General features: G+C 52.7%; 8 protein-coding genes across 8 annotated transcripts; 5 read left to right on the plus strand and 3 right to left on the minus strand.

The window, feature by feature from the left end:
• Positions 1 to 56: 56 nt before the first annotated feature.
• On the minus strand, positions 57 to 1,174 carry UHO2_00692 (uncharacterized protein; the record flags this gene model as incomplete). The annotated part of the gene is made up of 3 exons (XM_041557312.1): positions 57 to 267; positions 353 to 633; positions 725 to 1,174. 3 exons carry the CDS (start codon positions 1,172 to 1,174, stop codon positions 57 to 59), a joined length of 942 nt encoding a protein of 313 aa, XP_041413246.1.
• An 803-nt stretch (positions 1,175 to 1,977) lies between these two features.
• Positions 1,978 to 4,050, plus strand: UHO2_00693 (putative URA7 - CTP synthase 1; the record flags this gene model as incomplete). The annotated part of the gene is made up of 1 exon (XM_041557313.1): positions 1,978 to 4,050. The coding sequence occupies one exon, from the start codon at positions 1,978 to 1,980 to the stop codon at positions 4,048 to 4,050; it is 2,073 nt and encodes a 690-aa protein (XP_041413247.1).
• A 1,391-nt stretch (positions 4,051 to 5,441) lies between these two features.
• Positions 5,442 to 7,166, plus strand: UHO2_00694 (uncharacterized protein; the record flags this gene model as incomplete). The annotated part of the gene is made up of 1 exon (XM_041557314.1): positions 5,442 to 7,166. The coding sequence occupies one exon, from the start codon at positions 5,442 to 5,444 to the stop codon at positions 7,164 to 7,166; it is 1,725 nt and encodes a 574-aa protein (XP_041413248.1).
• Positions 7,167 to 7,761: 595 nt separating this feature from the next.
• Positions 7,762 to 8,895, plus strand: UHO2_00695 (putative 40s ribosomal protein s28; the record flags this gene model as incomplete). The annotated part of the gene is made up of 2 exons (XM_041557315.1): positions 7,762 to 7,797; positions 8,725 to 8,895. 2 exons carry the CDS (start codon positions 7,762 to 7,764, stop codon positions 8,893 to 8,895), a joined length of 207 nt encoding a protein of 68 aa, XP_041413249.1.
• Positions 8,896 to 9,529: 634 nt separating this feature from the next.
• UHO2_00696 (uncharacterized protein) lies at positions 9,530 to 10,045 on the minus strand (the record flags this gene model as incomplete). The annotated part of the gene is made up of 1 exon (XM_041557316.1): positions 9,530 to 10,045. The coding sequence occupies one exon, from the start codon at positions 10,043 to 10,045 to the stop codon at positions 9,530 to 9,532; it is 516 nt and encodes a 171-aa protein (XP_041413250.1).
• Positions 10,046 to 11,355: 1,310 nt separating this feature from the next.
• UHO2_00697 (putative Rac1 GTP binding protein) lies at positions 11,356 to 12,056 on the plus strand (the record flags this gene model as incomplete). Its single annotated transcript, XM_041557317.1, has 2 exons — positions 11,356 to 11,442; positions 11,562 to 12,056. The coding sequence occupies 2 exons, from the start codon at positions 11,356 to 11,358 to the stop codon at positions 12,054 to 12,056; spliced, it is 582 nt and encodes a 193-aa protein (XP_041413251.1).
• A 556-nt stretch (positions 12,057 to 12,612) lies between these two features.
• On the minus strand, positions 12,613 to 15,321 carry UHO2_00698 (uncharacterized protein; the record flags this gene model as incomplete). The annotated part of the gene is made up of 1 exon (XM_041557318.1): positions 12,613 to 15,321. The coding sequence occupies one exon, from the start codon at positions 15,319 to 15,321 to the stop codon at positions 12,613 to 12,615; it is 2,709 nt and encodes a 902-aa protein (XP_041413252.1).
• Positions 15,322 to 16,184: 863 nt separating this feature from the next.
• Positions 16,185 to 20,750, plus strand: UHO2_00699 (uncharacterized protein; the record flags this gene model as incomplete). The annotated part of the gene is made up of 1 exon (XM_041557319.1): positions 16,185 to 20,750. The coding sequence occupies one exon, from the start codon at positions 16,185 to 16,187 to the stop codon at positions 20,748 to 20,750; it is 4,566 nt and encodes a 1,521-aa protein (XP_041413253.1).
• Positions 20,751 to 20,869: the final 119 nt, after the last annotated feature.

The raw sequence follows: 20,869 nt of genomic DNA on the forward strand, positions 1-20,869 counted from the left end.
GTGAGGTTTTTGCATTTTGAACCCTTGTATTCTTGCTTGTAAGTATGCCCATGAGATCAATACAAAACGGTCGAAATTTGACGTCGAGCAATGATACGCTCCTCTTCTCTTCTCTTGAATGCCGCCACCTTTCTTGATAGCGCCGGATCTTGCTTGAGTGTTCGTTGGGTGACTGTTGCAGTACACGACGAGGCAGGACAACGGTTGTTGCCTGCCGCAACATATTCCATGATAGCGCTGCGCGAGTATGAGTGTGTGCAGTTGGTACTGTGACGGTGAAGCAGAAACGTAAGGCGATAGGTCAGTAGCAAGGCTCGGTGAATTGCCTTGAATGGAGAGAGAGGCGACGCACTTTGTGAGAGGATCTTCGAGAAGGTTGGTTGTGAGTGGACAGCGGAAGTTCTGCGAAACGCCTCCAATCTCCAGATCGTCATCCGAGCCTTGATCATCACCTTCTTCTGCAGGGATGAGATCTCGAACAGGAGGCATGGCTCCTTCTTCCCTTGCTACCCAGACGACATTCTTGAAGTTGTGATAGTCTGTGTTCTTGGCGTACTTCTTGCGTGAGGTTTGCTTGTTGTAAGCATCCAACTTCTTCTGTACTTCATCTTTGTATCGCTTCGCTGGATCTCCCTGTAGTCAGGAGAAGCAAACAACAAGCGCGAGTTAGTAGGTCTACCCAAAGAGAGATATGAACGCTGACGTAGGTGATACATGCGATGACGACTCCAGCCTGAAGATCCTGCACAATCTCCATCAGGACACTCTTTCGGATCGCCTTTTCTGCTTGCGCATCGATGAGTTCGCGGAGATCTGCGTCCGCTTGTTCAAGTTGGGGACATTCATCTTGGTGCCGGAAAGCTTCTGCCGCCTGTTCTGCCGTTTCGCTCAGTAGCTCGATGCATTTGGCGATGCTCGAATCTTGTGCCTTGAGGTCGGCCATGAGACCGTTGATGTTGCTGATGTGCTCTTTGCCCAGAGGCTGCGGACGAAGCTCTGCGGTGAGATCAATGCCGTTTGTGATCGATGATGTTGGAGAATTTCGTTGTGAGCGACTCGGACCAGCAGATGCCGATGCGGATGTGGAAGCTTGCGTTCGTCTTTGCGAGGGCGGAGCGACATCTTGTTCCTCTTCGCTGTCGTCTACACGCCGACGCCTTGTTGAGCTGGGCATCGTTGTCCGTTGCGACAGATGTTGTCGATGTTGAGATGCTTGCTAAGAAGGCGTTGAGAAGAACCCAGTTGGTGGAGAAGGATCGGCGTGAAACGATGGTGAGTCTTCGGCTGGTGTGTGTGTGCGTCGCTCGCTTTCCGTTGCTGGTCAAAGCTCCACTTTGCTCAGCCACGTTGCAGCTGGACATTTCTGTCAGGGTCTAGCCTCTGATTTTGCCAAAAATTCGAGCAAGCAGCAGCTGTATCTTTGTTCCCATTCACTGATACAGTATTTGGCGCCGCTTCATGTTCCGCTGTTTCGCGCGACGCGTTGAGTGCAACCGAGATTTTTGTCTAAGACGTAACACCTATTCGCGTCAAGGCCAACCAAGGCACTGGGGCAATTGAGCCCAGTCTCAGTTGAGATTCTTGAATGCACCAAAAAAAACCAAAAATTTCCTCCTCGACGTCGACTCCAAAAAGTTGCTGTCGAACATGAACGATCTCCTCTTGGCTTCAAGATTCTTTTGCTATGCCTGAGCGGTAGGGGTATCAAGCATAGAATCCTCGAGCGGTCCAGCGATTATCTTACCTTCCTATTACCTTCTACCTTATCTATACCTTTTCTCGCTTCTCTCATCCTCCTACGTCCTCTTTGTCGACTTCAACATCGACAACACCACAGCAAAGCTTTGCGCTTAAGACACTGCGATTCGAGGTCGTCGCAGTCTCACTAGCAGCAGCAGCAGTTTTAACACCGACGGATACAGGCAAGCTCGTCAACCCCTTTCTACATCCTCTTTTCGTCCAGCAACAAAAGGCAAAATGAAGTATATCGTAGTCAGTGGAGGTGTCATCTCCGGTATCGGCAAAGGTGTTATCGCCTCATCCACCGGTCTCTTGCTCAAGACACTCGGTCTTCGTGTCACCGCCATCAAGGTCGATCCTTACATGAACATCGATGCCGGTACCATGTCTCCCACCGAGCACGGTGAGGTCTACGTTCTCGACGATGGAGGAGAAGCTGATCTCGATCTTGGCAATTACGAACGATACCTCGACGTCACCTTGAGCCGCGACAACAACATCACCACCGGCAAGATCTACCGTGAAGTCATCGAGAAGGAGCGCAAGGGAGACTACCTCGGCAAGACTGTCCAGATTGTTCCTCACCTCACCAACGCTATTCAAGACTGGATTGAGCGCGTTGCTCAGCGACCCGTCGACGGCAGCGGCGAGGCACCCGAGGTCTGCATCATTGAGCTCGGCGGTACTGTCGGTGACATCGAGTCGGCTCCTTTTGTCGAGGCCATGCGTCAGTTCCAGTTCCGTGTTGGGCATGACAACTTTGCCCTCATCCACGTCAGTCTTGTCCCCGTCATTGGCGGCGAGCAAAAGACCAAGCCTACCCAGGCTGCCATTCGTGACCTTCGTGGTCTCGGTCTTGTTCCCGACATGATTGCCGCCCGATGCCCTATTCGTCTCGAGCCTGCGGTCATCAACAAGCTTTCCATGTTCTGCCACGTAGGTCCTGAGCAGGTTATGGCCGTTCACGACGTCTCCTCCACCTACCATGTTCCATTGTTGCTTGAAGAGCAAGGTATGGTCCGCTTCTTCCAAAAGCGTCTTGGTCTCAACGTCAATGGCAGCATCCCCAAACCAATGTTTGACCAGGGCCGCGAACTTCGAACCCGCTGGCGCGAACTTACTGTCGGACACGACCGCATGATCGACAAGGTCGAGATTGTTCTCATCGGCAAGTACACATCTTTGCACGACTCGTACATGTCGGTCGTCAAGTCACTCGAGCACGCCGCTCTCCGATGCCACCGCAAGCTCGAGCTCAAGTGGGTCGAGTCGAGTGATCTTGAACCTGTCGCCGAGTCTGAAAACCCCGTCAAGTACCACCAGGCTTGGCAGGCACTCTGCTCCGCCAAGGGTATTCTTGTTCCCGGTGGTTTTGGTACTCGTGGTACTGAAGGAATGATCAGCGCAGCACGATGGGCACGAGAGAAGAAGATTCCTTATCTTGGTATCTGCCTTGGTTTCCAAATCGCTGTCATCGAGTACGCCCGCAACGTTCTCGGCATCGAGACCGCTGGGTCCGCCGAGCTTGATGCCAACTGCAAGGACCCCGTCATCATCTACATGCCCGAGATCAGCAAGACCCATCTTGGTGGTACCATGCGACTCGGTTTGCGACCTTCGCTCTTCCAGAAGGGCACCGAAGAGTGGTCAAAGATCCGTCAGCTTTACGGCGGTCAGCCCGTCATCTGGGAGCGTCACCGTCACCGATACGAAGTCAACCCCGAATACGTCGAGCGCATCGAGAGTGCCGCTTCCAACCCTTCCGCAAAAGCAAAGACAACACCGCAAAAGGTTCCCAGCAGCATTCCCGCCACCTCCCCACCTCTCTCCTTCACTTCGCCAAGACTCGGATCTTCCTCCACCTTCGAGGAAGCTTTCACCGGCATCGACGAGCTCAAGTTTGTCGGTAGGGACGAAAAGGGAGAGCGAATGCAGATCGCCGAGTTGCGCCACCACCCATACTTTGTGGGTATGCAGGCACACCCGGAGTTCTGCTCGCGTCCTCTTAACCCATCGCCTCCCTTCCTCGGCTTCATCGCTGCCTCAGTTGGCTTGTTGGACGAGCAGCTCGCTATGCAGAAGAACTACCTCCCTCCTCACCCTGAGAGCCACATGATCTCCGAGTCCGAAATGATCAAGCGCAGGGAAGCCGGCGAAGTCGACGACAAGCCCGCCACCACACCTCCTGGCGCTGCTACTCCCACTCGCAGTTTGAGCGTCAACAAGGGTTCTAAGCCGCAACCCGACCTTGCTGTAGCAGCTCGCGTCGCTGCTGCTGAGAAGGCCAACGCTTCTGCTGCAGACCACTAAAGGAATACCTCCTTCTCTCTTCTTCTGCTTCCATCGCATCTTTCCCTTTTCTAGACATGTCTTATTCTCCACAGCCCTCATGAGTCCCGGTATACTTGTATTCACATATTCTTGCATCGTCACAATATAACTTATATTACAAAGGTCACACAGCTGTGTGCTAAGGCGTAGTGAAAGCATCTGACTGGCGACGGGCTGTGCAAACACGCTGAATAGTCCGAGGCGGATCTTTCGACAAGGCTCCTGCGTAGCGCCTTGCCAAGTTGGCTCCCTTCCGAAAAGGTTCGGGCATCGTTAGGCTGGACTTGAAGATGATTTTGATCGAAATGAAAAAAAAAAAAAAAAAAAAAAAAAAAAAAAAAAAAAAGGCAGGAAATCAAAGTGCTTGCAGCTGCATCGAGGCGTCAAACAGTGCGTTGACGGTTTGCTGGAAATATGATATCGTCCGTTCATTGTGTCACATGCAGCCAGACGTGATCGCACCTTCAATTCACTTCAGCAGCGGACCTAAAGCCTACACCAGCAAGAAAACCAACACATGGCATCTGAAGAGGCCTGAAAGACTGCTGTGTTGGGGCAAAGGTGTTTCAACACGGCTCAAAAGGGTCTGCTGAGGGGCGTCGTGATACTGGAGGAGGAGGAACTGGAGGCGATAAGACTCTCTTTCGAGCTGCCTGCTCTGTTCTTTGGAGCGTGCGACTGTCAGACAGGAGCAGGACCATCTCATTTCATCGGTGGTAAGGCGCTTCTTTGGATCAAGCACATTCTATCCGGCAGACCGTGTAGCTAACTCAAAATGAAACCTTGATCTCAGGCTTACGACCAGAATCTGCGGACCCTTCCTTTACGAGCCGCAGGTAAGCAGTTTCCATTGCCGGTACAGGATCGATCGTGAAAGGGGCCGATGCGATATGATGAAGTCACAGGTCAAAGCTGCTCCTCAGTATTGTGGGACCGGATCCGCCAAAATCACTTGGTACACCCCACACGACTCCTGCAATGCATTGTAGACGTGCACTGCACCCCTCTGCACTGCAATTTGCTTTGCACTTCATGAGTTGACCAAAGCTCCTTCCCGCCCGCCAAGCAATCGAAACGTGGATTTGTACAAAAGCAAGGCTCGTACATTCAACGCTGACGTCGATGAACTCGCGTCTCCGTCCTCGTCCTGTCTTGCCTCTTTTCGTCCCCCTCCTCTTTGCTACAACGAAGCCTGGTGCTTCTGTCCCTGTCTCCATTACATCAAACCACAAAACCTCACGGGCCGGTCCCATTATCCTCCAGCACCTTCCTTTGCTCGACCACTCGAGAAAATCCATCACGTATCCAAGCATCGGCCAACATAGCTTATTGACTATACTGCCTCGGCATTCCCCAAAGAAGGCAGCACCATGTCCAGCATCAAGACTGCAGTACGACCAGCTGTGGTATTGGCTACACAAGATAAGCGAAGGCAACACTCGAACTCCTTCAGCTCGGATCTATCCAAAATGTGGTACGACGACGAGGACAACAACGACAGCTGCTCTGGCGAGGACAAGGAAGACGATGGAGATACCGACAGCACCTTGAGCACAGATAGTTCTGACGCGATCGTCACGCCTGAGGCGTCACCTCAGCACCGCCATGCGATCTTGCATGGTGAAGACGACGACGATGCTGCTTCTGCTGCTGTTGTTCACGCGACCGTCGTCGGAGCTTTTGACGCCAACGGAAACTGGGCTTGGTCGACCCAGAACCCAAGGGCAGGGCGAGGGGGGCCACGCGATCCAGCGCTGGCTGTTGACCCTGCATCCAAAGTATTTGCATCAGTGAAGCCGGCTCTGAACGGGCATGACAGAACGCAAATTGTTATGACAGGCGGCGGCAACAAGCTGTCCTGTCAACGCCAACTCTCCGACACTCTATGGTCAGATACAGGCAATCTGACCCAAGGCTTGGTGCAGGAAGACGACAACGACAGTGACTCGTTCGATGTCGTCGGCTACACTTCCTACCATTCGCGCACCGCATCTACATCAAGAGCAGCGAGTGAGGCTCACAGCATTGTTGTGCCCATTCGCATTCGTCTCGAAGAAGATTCGTCGAGCGATGAAAGCGAATGCAGTTTCGTAACTACTTCCTCGAGTGGAAGTGATTCGGAAGCACGCCGTCGAGCCAGCATCAATATGCTTCAACGGCTTGGGAGAACAATCACCATTCCCGAACGGCGGACTTCAGCTATTCGACTCGGACAAGGAGCTCCTAGACGACCACCGTCCCTGGACGAGTTCTCGAGTCGCGTCGTTGCTGGAGTGACAAGCCTTTCCGGAAGAAGCTCACCGCCGGGAACGGCTATTCCTCATCAGCAAGCGGTCAGCTGCCCGTCTCCGCTGCCTCTCCAACGAGCTTGGTTTGGCGAGGTCGAGGTGATGGTGACTCCACCCTCACCGCAGATGCCTGCCGAAAAGATCCCTGGGGTTGTGCTCAAGAGCCCTCACATGCCATCTTCCGCCTCTTTCACTGACGCCTACGGACAACTGACTGCGCCTGCTTTTGACGTAGCGCCAGGAAGGCAGATCTTGATGGAAGAAAGAGAGCGTCAAGCCAAAGAATGGCTTGAAAAATTCAAGAGCCAGCAACAGGAGCGAAGAGCCTTACATCTGGAATTGGGAGCAGGTGTGGTTGCTCCACCCATGGCCAACATCGCGCAAGCTGCTGCTACATTCACTCCGAGCAGCCCAACATGTAGCCAAGCACCTCCTTTGCCGTTCATCAGACCGCAGGACAGAAATCCTACACCGATGTTGCAACAGCACAATGGTGCACCGCCCATCCCACCGCGTCGACATAGCTTCGCGCGGCGAGTCTCGGAGCAAACAGCGGCAGATCAGACACTGGCCGAACAGATTGGCAAGACTCATTCGGACGTGGTCCAGGTCCCTAAACGCATTCCCTCACCCATCAAGATTCCCATGAGCAAGCCAAAGTGTCGTGTGCAACCTGTCTTCGTTGCTCCGCGACGCTCGCTGGTGGCCAGACTGAGCCTCCGCAGATCTAGTAAAGAATGGCTACCAGGACAAGCAGTGGCATCGCAGTCTTCACAGATCACTCGCAAGTCTGTGCCGCCGGTTTGAACTTACAGATCACATAGTAGCACCACTTTTTTTCGACTCGAGCAACGCTTCTCTCATCCTGTACCCTGATAGTTGGCTCATCGTGAATTCAGCGTTTTGCTCAGTTTCGCTTGAGCCTTCCCTGAATCTGTTTGTGTATCGGACTCTGTGACTTGCATCCACCTTGCAGCTGTCAACCATCGGGGAACGACACCAATTTGGATTCGGAATGCATGTTGTTAGACCTTTATTTTAATGCGCAGCCTGGTCTCTCCGAAAAAAAAAAAAAAAAAAAAAAAAAAAAAAAAAAAGGCCTCGTTGGCAAGGAAAGTGACTTCGGCCGAGTTTAGTGCAAGGCCGGTTCCGAAGCTCAGATTTTGGCTTGGTTTTTTTTTTCTCGCACTGAAACGAATTTTGACTGGAAATGTGCGCGCTTCCAGCTTGCTTCAACAAAGGCAGGCAGCTCGGCAGTCATTCAGTCAATTGAAGAAGCCAGGATTTGCTATGCCCCAAGCAGATTGAGAGCAGCGCTGCGAGCCAGCGAGAGCGTAGGTCTTCGCCTTCAGCTCACCTCACTTTCTCCTACCTACAATCCCTATCGCCCAATATCGTCAATATGGAGTCCACCAAGGTCCCTGTCAAGCTCGCTCGTGTAAGCATCACCTCCAAATGGCGAACAACGCCATGCCGACCAAGCCGAGACCATCAGCAACCTTTTGCCGCCTAGCAGAATCACAGCATATTCGACAAATCAGCATAGAAGCATTGTGCGACAATTTCAGCATATAATCGATACACCAACGCCGACTCAGCGCAGACACTATGTATGTTTACAGAGAGAAATCGGTGTTCGGTTTCCTCGTGTCGTTACCATCGAAGAATGGACAGGACAGTCTGGATGCAGATACATTTAATTGGGGATGGAATCGTCATGGCATGACTTCTGCGACTCGGTCTCCAGCTTTTGCACCAGCAATGCTGCCTTGTGGCTAAAGCAGACCCATTCTGCTTGACTAATGCACGAACGTCACATGAAGGGAGCAGACACTCGGAAAGATAGCATTGCAGGTTGACACATCATCAACAGACAGCACGACCAGATTGCAATCACATTAGTTCCGTCAGTCGATTTTCCATGATCGATCATGCAAATTAATGGTGATTGCAGATTCTATCGTCTTGTTCATGGGACGAGAGCCATCTTTGTTAGGAGGCATGGTCAGATTGGATGACGAGACGTACGGGAACACGAATGGCAAAGAAGAAAATCATCTCAGGTTCGTTATCTGGACAGCACTAGACTAGATCAGACATCGAAGGGTCAAGAAAGGCTTGCTGCACCGGTTTCCTCTGTCTCGATCGATTCGCGCCGCATTCGCAGCCACACCGACAAAGATCGACTCACTCAGCTCCCGACTCAGCCAACATCTCACATCGATTACGACATGCTTCAGTTCTGCAGCGGCAAGGGTTTCCTTCTCGGCGGCGTCTTCTTGACAAGTCCATGACAGCAGTAGCACTCACACGTTTCGCTTCTCTTTGCTCGTTTGCAAACATTTCGTCTTTTGCACATTAACAGGTTACTAAAGTCCTCGGCCGTACCGGCTCGCGCGGTGGTATCATCCAGGTCCGCGTCGAGTTCATGGACGAGACCCGCCGATCCATCATCCGCAACGTCAAGGGCCCCGTCAAGGCTGACGACATCCTCGCCCTCCTCGAGTCCGAGCGTGAGGCCCGACGACTCCGATAAACGCGCTTGCCCCTTGATCTTTGGAAACATGGCGTCAAACGCACATTACGCTTTCTCTGTCCAACATGTTTCAGCTAGCCTAGCCTCGCAAAGGTCGGAACTCCACCTTTTTGTGTCTCTAGCAGCGGCATGAGCAAGGAAAGTCGGCGCTCGTGTGTTCCAATGGCAAGCTCTCAGTTTCGGTTGTTTTTGTTCCGGTCTTTTTAGTGTCCTGCTCTGTCTCACTCTCTTTGCGATACTCAAACGTTAAGAGTTGGGGGAGACAGGAACGTGTACAATCAGCAACATTCATACACACACTCTCATCACACGCATCTCGCACTTGTTCACACACACATGCACTTTGTTTCGTCGACAATCTTAAAACGCTGTCGGCGGATGCAATTCAAAAGCAACCCTACCATGGGGACGATTCTGATTCCTTTTGACGCCTTGGCTTGCCAAGACATGTGTATCGATCCGCTGCGTCGAAGCAGAGGTGTTGAGATCTCGAAGAATCCGATCCGAAGGAGAGAGTGAGTTTTGAAGGCAGTTCTGTAATTGTCTGAGATTGGAGCTTGTATTCTTCCTATGCTGAGTGGCATCATGAGATGCAGACGCTTGTCTCCCTGATCAGCTGATCGATGAACTGTGCCTAGCCCTCGACTGACGATTGCTCGATCAACTTGGCCAGAGCATCCACAATCAACTGATGATCATCTTCCTGTTTCAACCCGGACACAACCACGACACCCACCGGCGCAAGGTCCATTCCCTTCACCCTCAACGGGAATCCGCCACCATGAGCAGCATAATCCTCACCTAAACCATCCAAATCCTTTCCCTTTGCTAACCTTGTTCTGCCCACTAAGAAACTTGAACGGCCGAATCTCTTGACTGTGTTTGCTTTTCGTCGAACCCAGTTCCAATTATCAGGGCCTAGTTTGAGAGGGTTACCGACCGAACAAGCGAAGAGGGTTTGATCGGAGAAGAGGGAGATAGAGATGACGATGCCATCTTGTTCTGGGTTGAAGGAGGATTGAAAAATGTTGCGGATCTCGAGGCCGAGGTGTAGTGCAATGTCGTTGGTGAGTTTGGGGAGGGTTAGGGTGGATTCTTGCTGCTCGATTATTGCGATCTGATCGCGAAGCGCTTGGAGCTGGTCTGTCATCTTGCCTCTACAATCGGGTCTGGTGTAAGCGAGTGTTGGTGAAGGTGACTTCGGTGAGCTGGGACCAGTTGGAAGAAGGATAAGCCGCAGAAGTGGAGCAACGTGGGTTCCCGATAGTAGTAAGATCTGGCTCCCGACTCGTGCCCGATCCTACAGAAGCTCCGACCGTGTAGAAGCCTGGACTCTTGCGACCGGCGACTGGTCCTCCGAGGGCAACCACCAGCCGCCGACCGTTTCCCTCTATGTATCTATCTCACATTGTGTGTTTTGGACAACGTTAAGGACGCTCCGTCAACCCGGGCCAAGACTGATTGATGCGAGACGGGGATGATCCTCAATAAAAAAAAATAATCAAAAAGGATCTCAGAAGTCTTGCTCGAATGGGGATGCGGTGTTGAAATTGAATAGCCAAAAAAAAAAAAAAAAAAAAAAAAAAAAAAAAAAAAAAAAAAAAAAAAAGAAAAAGAAAAAAAGAAAAAAAAAGGGCTCCACTGAGACAGAGCGTTCCGCCAGAAATGAGGTTTCCTTTTCTTGCTTGGTGACAGAGGAGAGCAAGAAGGGAAAGAGGGCAGAGAGCGCGGGGCTGGCTGGCTGTTTTGTCTCGTCTCGTCCGCACGAAAATCACAGAGCAAAGCAGCTTGAGCACACGCCCACATCCTAATTTCCTGCTGCTGCTCCTTGCTCAAATCTGAGAGAGCATATTGGCAGCCTCCTCTTTTTGCCCTCTTGGTCTGACAGCCTCTTCCTTTGCTCTTGGACCTTTTTTTTTTTCTTTCTTTCTTTTGAAACGCGCTCTCACCCTTGCCTGTGCAGCCCAACCTTATTCGCTCGCACTCAAACGAACACACACACACACACACACACACACACACAAAGTGGCGCTTGCTCTTCGACAGCCTCTTCGTCATCATCACCATCGTCCGTCGTTGCATCATCACATCATCCATCACACACCTCGTGAGACTCAATAGACGCTCGTATCGTTTTCGCTCCGTCGCGTCTCTCTAGCCCACTTCCCGTCTCGGTCTTTGCCGGTTTCGTCCTCTGGATCAGCATTTCGCAACGCCTCGCTCGTCTCTTCAGTACAGCTTCGATCTTCTCTCTTACATCCCAGTGTTCAGCATCATATATCCGGGTGCACGTATCGCGCAATAGCGTCGTCTTTTTCGCATTCGCACTCGCATCCCAGCAGCAGAAGTGCAACATCTAAAGCAGCGACGCACTCTAGCATCGGATCCTATACCGCAACGACCTCTCGAAGAGCTTTTTTCTACTAGATCGAGTTTCACGACTAAACCCTTGATTCCAATATGCAGACCATCAAGTGTGTGGTCGTCGGAGACGGTGCCGTCGGTAAGACGTGTCTTCTTATCTCCTATACCACAAATGCCTTCCCAGTAAGTGTTATCACCCAGAAACGTGGACTAAGGAACCAGCCTGAAGTCTCTGCATCCGTGAGCAACCACACTGACCACACCGCCCTTCCTTCCCCCACCCGCCTTTGTGATTCTCGCAGGGAGAATACATCCCCACAGTCTTCGACAACTACTCAGCAAACGTCATGGTCGATGGCAAACCTGTCTCTCTCGGCCTATGGGATACTGCAGGACAAGAAGATTACGATCGGTTAAGACCCCTTTCCTACCCTCAAACAGACGTTTTCCTTATTTGCTTCTCTCTCGTCTCTCCACCCTCTTTCGAGAACGTACGAACCAAATGGTGGCCTGAAATCTCGCATCACGCTCCCAACATCCCCACCATCCTCGTCGGAACAAAATTGGATTTGAGGGAGGACCCAGAAACCATCGCCAAGTTGCGCGATAGGAGAATGCAACCCATCACCTACGCGCAAGGTAACCAGATGGCAAGGGACATTCATGCGACAAAGTACTTGGAATGCTCGGCATTGACACAGAAAGGTTTGAAGGGAGTCTTTGACGAAGCGATCAGGAGTGTTTTGGCTCCTGCACCAATGAAGAGTAAGAAGAAGAACAATTGCATGATTCTCTAAAGCGTAGGGCGCGTCGCTGTTTTAGCTGAGGAGGAGATCAAACGGCAGGAGCTTGGGAGACGGTTCAGGTCGATGGCGAGTCAAAGCTTGTCTCACTGAATCAACTGCTTGGTCGAATTGGACTTGGCGGTGCGTGCACGAATTGCAAAGACAGGATTAGCTGGCCTTCTCGCTCGTGTTCTATCACGAGCAGCAAGTCGGTAAGCCCTTACGGATCCAAGTCAATGCCTTGCTCGTCAATCCCGTCATTCAGCAGAGAGCAATCACCATCTTGCCATCCTCTCTTTACCTCCTTTCTTCTTGCTCTTCTTCCCCCTCCCCTCGCCTCAGTCTTATGTCCTTGTTTCCCTCGCTACGCTGGATCCAGTCATCGTATACAAACTATTGATCTTCTATAAAAAAGCGAGGCCGATTGCAGCCTGTGTCTCTCATCTACCAAGTCGAGGATCACACAAGAGAGAAGTGTGCGAAATGGTGACTAGAATTGCCATGCGAATGCGAAAGTATCTGAACTTGAAATGCTGAACCATCTTGCCCTCGTAAACCCTCACTAATGTTAAGCACGCTTCTCCAGCATCGAATGCAACGTCTTCAACGTTCGACCGAGCATAATCGCTCCTCCCTTTGTCAATCCCTGCACTGCATCCTCCATATCCATCTTCCCTTGCTCGCCTTCATCACCACTACTTGCGCTGCCACTAGAAGCAACCAACCTATCGGCCCTATCCACCACCTTTTTGAGATTACCCGCTTTGTAATAGAATAGCTTCAACTCGGTCTCAAATCCCTCTGGCGGATTCTCCAATGCTCTCTTGACAAATCCTCGCGAGAGAATGTAGGCCTTTTCGTTGTACAGCTTTGAGTTGACCTTACTCTCCTCTTTGCCTTTGAGCTTTTCGAAGGCTGGTTCGGTAAAGTACGGCTCCCGCACCAACACCAGTGCTTGAATCGAGACGAACACCTGGAGCAGGGAACTCTTACTCGGCGTCCAGTTCTCCTCCGCCACACCAGACCATGTTCCTAAAACAGAAAGACAAACCTTGCCATCTTCGTACAGATTCGGCGAGACTCTGCCGTGACTGTTGGTCCACGAATGGAAGTGCGCAACGGGAGGCTTGTTAGGGAAGTCAGAAGTCAGCTGAAAATCGAGCAAAAATGGCGCGTTTTCATAAGGTGTACCTTCCGACCCGATGATGAGCACGCGGAGAAGGTCACTGCGATCTTCATAGGCCCGAACGAGGATGGTTTCGGGGAGCGACGTCTGTAGCGCCTTCATCTCTTTCTGTAGACGCTTGAAGAACGTGGCATTGGGCTGGGAGGTGAGAGGCTTGGAGTAGAAGGCGTGGGAGGTAGGAGCGCTTTCGAGGACTGCGAATTGGTTCCATTGGCTATTGGTGCTGGCTGTGGCGAGTTCGGTGGGTGCGGAAAGCTCTTGGTCGGCAGCGGAGTCGATAGCTGCCATTGCCTTCTTAGCCTCTGCCGTTCCTTCTCCGTTGGTAGTGGAGGGGGCGACCTTGAGTGCGTCAGAAGCATCAACAGCAGCTGCATCCGTGTCCATACTCGATGGCTCATCAAGATGGATCTCAGCTACTTCAGGTGCACCATCCGACATATCCTCCCAGTCACCAAGGTTGTTATCAGCAACCTCGCCATTCTGGTCCATCCACATCGTATCCTCCTCTGAATCATACTCGTCATCCATATCCTCACCCTCATAGTCCGGGTCCAAGCTCCACGGATCGTCCTCGTCTAAATGCGCATGCTCGTGCATACCGAACTGCGAGTCGGAAAGAATCTGGAGCTTGTCCAGCTCCTGAACAACAGTCTTGCCGCAGGGAAGACGAACAAGACATCTTCCGTCGAGCAAGAGCTCTTCGACAGTACCGTACCAGTCGATATCGGTAGCTGTTGCGCCGGATCTTGCGACGTTGTTGGGACGTCTGTTCTTGGAAACGACATTGACCTCGGCGTTCATGAGGTCTTCATGCATCTTCATGTCGGTATAGTCCGGACGGGGGTCACCAACGGTGGTCAAGAAGGGACCAGCCCAGCCAGTGGGTCGTTCAGAGATCATGACCGAGTCGCCGCGGTGCAAGCTGAAGACGCTGTGATCGGCTCCCTGGACATCAATCTCGAGTGATGGGACCAATTCGATCTCTGCAAGTTCGGACAAGGGTTTGCGCAGCTCAGCGGTGCGTTCTGCCGGGTCCATGCTCTGAACAACACGAGGGACGCTGCCGTGCTCGTCCGACTTCCAGTAGATCCAGTCGCCTGGCCAGGACTCGTGTTCGTCGAGGTTGACATGTGGCACCATATCAGATGCCCACTCCTTAGTACGGCTTCCATCCTGCCACAAGATTTCGAGTTGGGTCTTGGTGCCGACGGTGAGCATGACGTCGACAGGATGACGCTGCGGTCCTCCATGATAAGTGGTTTTGGCGCCGTACTTGTCTTTGAATTCCTTGGTCTTAAAAACGACTCGATCGCCGATCTCGTGATTGCGTTCCGAGAAAGCCTTGACCAAAGTCAACTTGCTGTAATCGGTCCAAAGTGCTGGTGGCTTAGGTCGCTTGGCTTGCTCTTCTGGGCTGAGCTTCTGGTTGATGGAAAGCCAGTTGATGTATAGGACCGTCTGCTTGATGTCGACAACAGATGCTTCCTTGATGCCGAGCTGGATGAGGTTGAGGCCGATCTCGCTCTCGCGCATGTGCTCCTTGGGGATGCGTCCCAACAAGAGGCGGCCTCCCATCTCACAGACACGAATCAAGCGGTCATTGTCTGGGTTACCAATGAGAGCTTCTTCGACCAAGCCATCGATCTCACCAATCCAATCGTCAGCAATGACAAGATCGCCGTGATTGAGATAGTTGCCCTTGACGACGTCTTCGGCTGGAACGGGTTGTTCGATTTCTTCTCTGCTGAAGAGGTGCTGCAGTTTGAGCGTGTTTTTGGTTCCAACGACTACGCCAGAGCAGGCATCTGAGAGCGAGCGTTTACAAGTGGAGCCAATGGAGAAGACTCGGTCGATGAGGATCAGGTCGTTGGAGGAGACGATCTCCCTCTCTCCCGAAGGATACCAGAGTACACCATATTCGTCTTCCTTAAGGTCTCGGTCCAGACCGGTTTGAGGGAAGGTGTTGGGGGTGACATGGATCTCATCTTGATAGCATCGCGCCACCATTCCGACCTTATGCTCTTCTTCAACTATGCCTTGCTTGCGGTGGACCACGTCCGCTGGGTAGAGACGGGGAACGGTAGTCGTCATTGTAGGCAACGCTGTGTTGAGTAGTGTATGGCTCCGAGCTGTGGTGGAAAGGGGCAGAAGCAATCGAAGCTGAAAGGAATAGAGAATGCACTTGGTTCGCGATTCGAGTTTTGTCGAAGCGGCTTCTGCCAAACAAGGGCAAGTTTGGGAAGCACTCGGCCAGGCCGGAAAGACCCACTTGTGGTGCGCTGAAGCTGAGCCAAAGGAAATGAAATGCGTGGATTGATTGTGCTGCGCTTTGCTGCCTCGCCAGGAACTATGCGCTACGGTGATTCCGGCAAGTGCGGTGCGTCGTTGTGAAGAAGAAGAGGGGAGGCAGGATGAAAGTTGAAAGAAGACGGCGCTGTTGGTGTTGCAAGAGGTCCGTGAGATCTTGGAATGACAACCCAACCCGACTCTCGAGGCTCAGCTGGGCAATTTAGCAATTTCAAACAAGATGCGCACATGCAAAGCCGAGTTAGTTGCTCGGCGAGAAAGTCGGCAAGGCGGCTGAGAATGACCTGTGTTGAGAAGAGATGGCTGTTAGCAGATGTGGAAAAACACACGTCAGGAGAGAGACCAACACAACAGCTTCGGCTGATCCGAACAAATTCGCAATTCTCGGCTTTGGCCTGCACGACCCTGAGTTTGAGCTAGATGAGAACTCCACATGAGCTTACCTGGCTTGCTCCTTGCTTGAGTATCACATCTTGCTCACACCTTTTCGTCACTTACAACGTCTCATCAGCAGCTCAGCCAAGTCGGCTCAGCCGAACAGCATACTCAGCAGTCGGCACCTCCTCCACGACCTTGTCACAGCTCCCGCGATGAGCTAACTTGTTCCAACTCAGCCACCAAGCACATTGCGAAGCTGCTTTGCTGCCATGCAGTCAAAGCAGACACTCGCAGCTTTCTCACGGCCCTCACAAGTCGTGCTCGGAACCACCGACTTTGCTTACTCACAACCAGAACGCTCGGCAAGTGAAGCTTCACAGCAGCAGTCACCATCGAACAATGTCTGCTACCTTGCAGGAAGCGAGACAAGGGACAGCATCATTGTCCAGGCGAGCTTCGATCAGCTCTGCGTTCTCTCTCGTGACCAGCGCTTCGACCAAGCCCTTCCATTCTGGGATGCCTTCTCTGGCTCACAGGGCACAGATCGATGCGTCACCTGCACCGCTGTAGGCCTCTCGGCAGGTCAGGACCAGATCATGCTGGCGGCGGCCATGGACCATCGGATAGCTGTCTGGTCTGCTCCTGCCTCTTCGTCGTCCTCATCACGCAGATGGAAGGTCCACTCCACACTCACCATCAACGAAAGTCTGGTGACCACACTCGATGTCGTCAATGGCCAGCTTCTTGCCGGTACCACCGCAAGCCTGGCTCTTTGGCGTCTAGACAAATCCGACATCCCAATATGGACGAGGTTCTGGACCAAAACGGTGCCTGCAGCCATCAGCTTGGCCAAGTTCTCTCCCGACGCTACAAGCATTGCAGCTGTCGCTCAGCATGGGCAGAACGTCCTTCTGTGGCAGTATCAACCACGAGCTAGCAAACCTCCAGTCTTGTCTCAGCGTCTGTATCATGCACGTCCAGTCACCAGTATCCTCTGGAGACAGCCTCCAGAACAGAACAGCCAAGCCGACGTCTTGATCTCTTATGCAACAGATGGTGTTGCTCGCATCTGGGCACCTGTCATCGACGAACCCTCCCAACTTCGTCTCTGGTGTAGCGTCGAGAGTCCACGCTCACACACCAGCGGCCTGTCTTCTACGTCGAACCAAGTCCCCACAGCATTCTACCTGGACCCATACGTCACGTGTGCGGCCTTACGCACCAATGTCAGCATCCTCCAGCGCGAGATTCAAATGTCCGAACTGGGCCTCGGAACCTCCACCGAGATGAACGCGCACACTCTTGAGCTGGAGATGGATCTCAAACGGACCAGGCTTCGTCGTCTTGAACAGCTAGCCAACGAGACACCAGATATGTTCGTGTCATTTGAATATGACGGGCACTTGAGCTTGACGGCGGTTGCCAACATCGATCGACGGCCTCCCACACTGTTGCAAGCATTGACCGTGCTGCGAGTTCCCTTCACCTTGCCCAAAAGCACTGGCGGGATCCGGGCAGTCAAAGCACTACCGCTGCACGTTGCTCCAGACTCATCCAGCGCAGCTTCCATGATCACTCTACATGTCCAATTCGACCATGGCTCCTCCTCGACCTACTCCATCAACCCAGCCACCTTCTTCGACGGCAGAGGCTCAGGAATCGAGCCAGACATTTGCCATCCTTGCGGACCTCCAGCTGCACCTGGGTCACTCGCGAAACGTGCGCACAGACACAAAGGCTGCATCGAGCGGCTTTGCAGGTCAGGTGATGGCAAGACCTTGGTCAGCTCCTCAGCCAAAGAAATCATCACCTGGAGCTCCGACGCATCGCCTTCCCGACCACAAGGTCAGATTCATTACAAGGACGCTCAACGGCCCGCTTCTCTCATCGCGGCATCATGGGACAGCTCACTTACAGCATGTCTGCTCAGTGACGGCACTGGCGAACTTTGGCGTGGATCAGACGGGTCGAAGGTCCAATTTGAAATCAAGGAAGATGTTCAGCATCTTGCCTTCGTACAACTTGGCCGAGTTGATGCTCTCACTGCCGTCGACAGCACAGGTAGCATTCACTCATTGGAAGTGGAGTCGAGGAATGCTGTGCGTCTGTCACCACCAACAACGTCACGCCTGGCAACACAGAGTGGATCGGCTCGTCACTTGATCTCGGTCGACTCAATCTCTGGCTCGTCAGGGCAACCAGGCGATGATTTCACGCTGGTGACTACCGATGCTTCCGGGCAAGTCGAGGTGTGGAAGCCGACGGGCAACTCTTCCAATGAACTTCATTTGGACCTTGTCACTTCCCTCCGCCCGTCAGCAGGATCACCCCAACTTGTCCGCTGTAGCGCAAGCGGCCTGGTTGCAGTCGTTCATCACGACGAACACGACAGCCAGGTGCTTGTGATCTACAACAGCAAAACCACATCCTTCAGCTCAGGTGAGGAGCATCGGCAAACTTTCGGCTCAAGGGATCGCATCATTGCATTGGACTGGTCCCCATCGCCGTTGTCCAACAATGCGCTCGCTGTGGTCTTTGAGCATCATGTCGACGTTATGGCTCCTGGACGGGCATCTACGTTCGATTCTAAAAGTGCAAATGGACGATCTCGTTGGGAGCAGCTCGCTCGTCTTGACCTGCTCAGCTGCACGCCGAGTTCCATTCGTGCTGCCTGCTGGCTCAATTCTGAACAGCTCGTTGTTGCTTCTGGTGCAGTGCTCTTCGTCTACGGCCCATTTGTACAGTCCAGCCTGTCCAACGGCATCGGATCAGAAAGAATGCATTTGGCCGAACTGGTCGCTGAAGTAGGTGGTCCTGTCGTGCAATATCACCCGGCCTTCCTACTTCAATGTGCCCTCTGGGGCAAGATGGGTTTGGCGAAGGCAATCATCAGCAATCTCGACAAGGCTGCATTCGCCTGCAACGCTCAGGATGTATTGGAGACTTGGGCATTTGAGCAAGTCCCGCTGGACATATTGCTCAAGGATGATGCTAAGGCGGACGAGGCACGACCGAGAGCTCCACAAAGACATGGTGTGCAGAGAAGCATCTTTGACGAGCCTGACCTCTCAGGCGATCAGGCCGACACGGATCCTTTCTCGAGTGAACGCATCGAAAAGCTAGTAGTCCAACTGAAGCAGGTTCGACCGCCACACCTGTCCGATTCAGACCTTCACTTACTCGTTAATCTGATCAAGACCATCGGTGAAGCGGTGCGGGAGCATGGAAGTATGGATCCGTCGGGTTTGCGCTACATGTTCGCTCTCCGACAAACGCTCAACGGAAGCGACCCGGTCAAAGACACCCAGACTACCACAGTTGCTGAGCTCAGCTATCGCGACTTCCTTTGGGCCTTTCACAGCGACAACCAAGAGACGCTGTTGTCGGCCGTCGAATCTTCCTATCGTAACAAGCTGGACTGGCCTGCCGCCCGATCTACTGGACTCTTTGCCTGGCTCAAGAGCCCACAAGCACTTCGCACTCAAGCTGAAGCAGTCGCACGAGTGCAATTCATGACGGGTGAAGATCGTGATCCCGTCAAATGCTCTTTGCTCTATTTTGCTCTTGGCAAGCGAAAGGTTGTGCAGGGTCTCTGGCGGCAGGCTGTCTGGCACCCGGAGCAGAAGAAGATGCTGCAGTTCTTGTCGCACGACTTTGATGAGGAGCGATGGAAGACGGCTGCTTGTAAGAACGCATTTGCTCTGTTGAGTCAGAGGCGGTACGAGTTCGCTGCTTCTTTCTTCATGCTTGGCGAAAGTCTGCGTGATGCCGTCAATGTTTGCGTTCGGAACATGGACGACCTGCCTCTCGCAATCGCCTTAGCACGAGTCAAAGAGGGATGTGATGACGGACCGGTCTTTACCGACCTTCTCAGAACGAGGGTGCTACCTCTAGCCTTCGAGCGCGGCGACCGCTGGATGGGCAGCTGGGCATTTTGGATGCTTAAGCGACGCGATCTCGCAGTGCGAATCATTGTGACGCCGCTCAGAGACTTGCTCGCAGATGAAGGCGTTGCAAGTTTGTTGGGCTCGAATGTCACTTGCGGAAATGACAGCTACAACGACCCTGCTTTGGCACTACTATTCCAACAGTTGCGATCCAAGTCGTTGCAGACGATCAAGGGCCTATATCACATTCCCGAGAAGAAGATCTTTGACTTTGTTCTCAACACAAACAGAGCTTTGTGTCGTATGGGCTGTCACTCAATCGGTCTCAGCCTTTTGCGAAACTGGCAGTTCGAGCCGCCGTCGGTGTCTAGCGCCTCGACTCTGTTCCACCAGGTCTCAAAGCATGACCTCCAGATCCTCTCGCGGGTGGACGAAGCCGTCATGGCGGAAAGCACAGATGCCTTTGCAGAGCTGCGCTTGACCGACACAAAGCTGCTCAGTGCTCTTGAGGACGCCATCTCCTCCAGCCCAACCAAGCTTCGACATCGTACATCACAAAACACAATGTCGCCTCCCAGCAGTCCAAGGGTGATTCGACGACGCAGCAGCTTGCTCCAGCGACGATCGAGCATTGTCAACGACCTCGACATTGGCGCAGCGGTGCATGCCGCTGCAACGAGCCGTCTTGGTGGAAAGACGGATTCTGCCGACACAGTTCTCAGCAAGTCGGTCTCAATAGATACGAAAGTGTCATCTGATGTGGCTGCCACTCTCGCTGCAGAGCCCTCGCATGTTGACCACGTGAACGAACATCCAGAAGAAGCAAGCACAAAGGTGGAAGCACCTCCAGAACCAAAGAAGCAAGGCATCAGCATCTTCAAGAGCGCCACTGCAAGCGATAGCCAGCAAGGTGCGCAAGAGTTTGACTTTGGTAGTTTCGGCTTCTAGCTTTTCCGTGTTGTCTTCGATGGAATAGACAGAGCTTCTCTCTCCTTGCACATCCATGCGTTGCCCTAAACTTCTGAGCTGCAAAGAGATCCTGTAGTCCGTCATGGGATGAGTCGGTT

This window comes from Ustilago hordei (genome assembly GCF_900519145.1).
Source record: "Ustilago hordei strain Uho2 genome assembly, contig: UHO2_contig_01, whole genome shotgun sequence".
Lineage (NCBI taxonomy): Eukaryota > Fungi > Basidiomycota > Ustilaginomycetes > Ustilaginales > Ustilaginaceae > Ustilago > Ustilago hordei.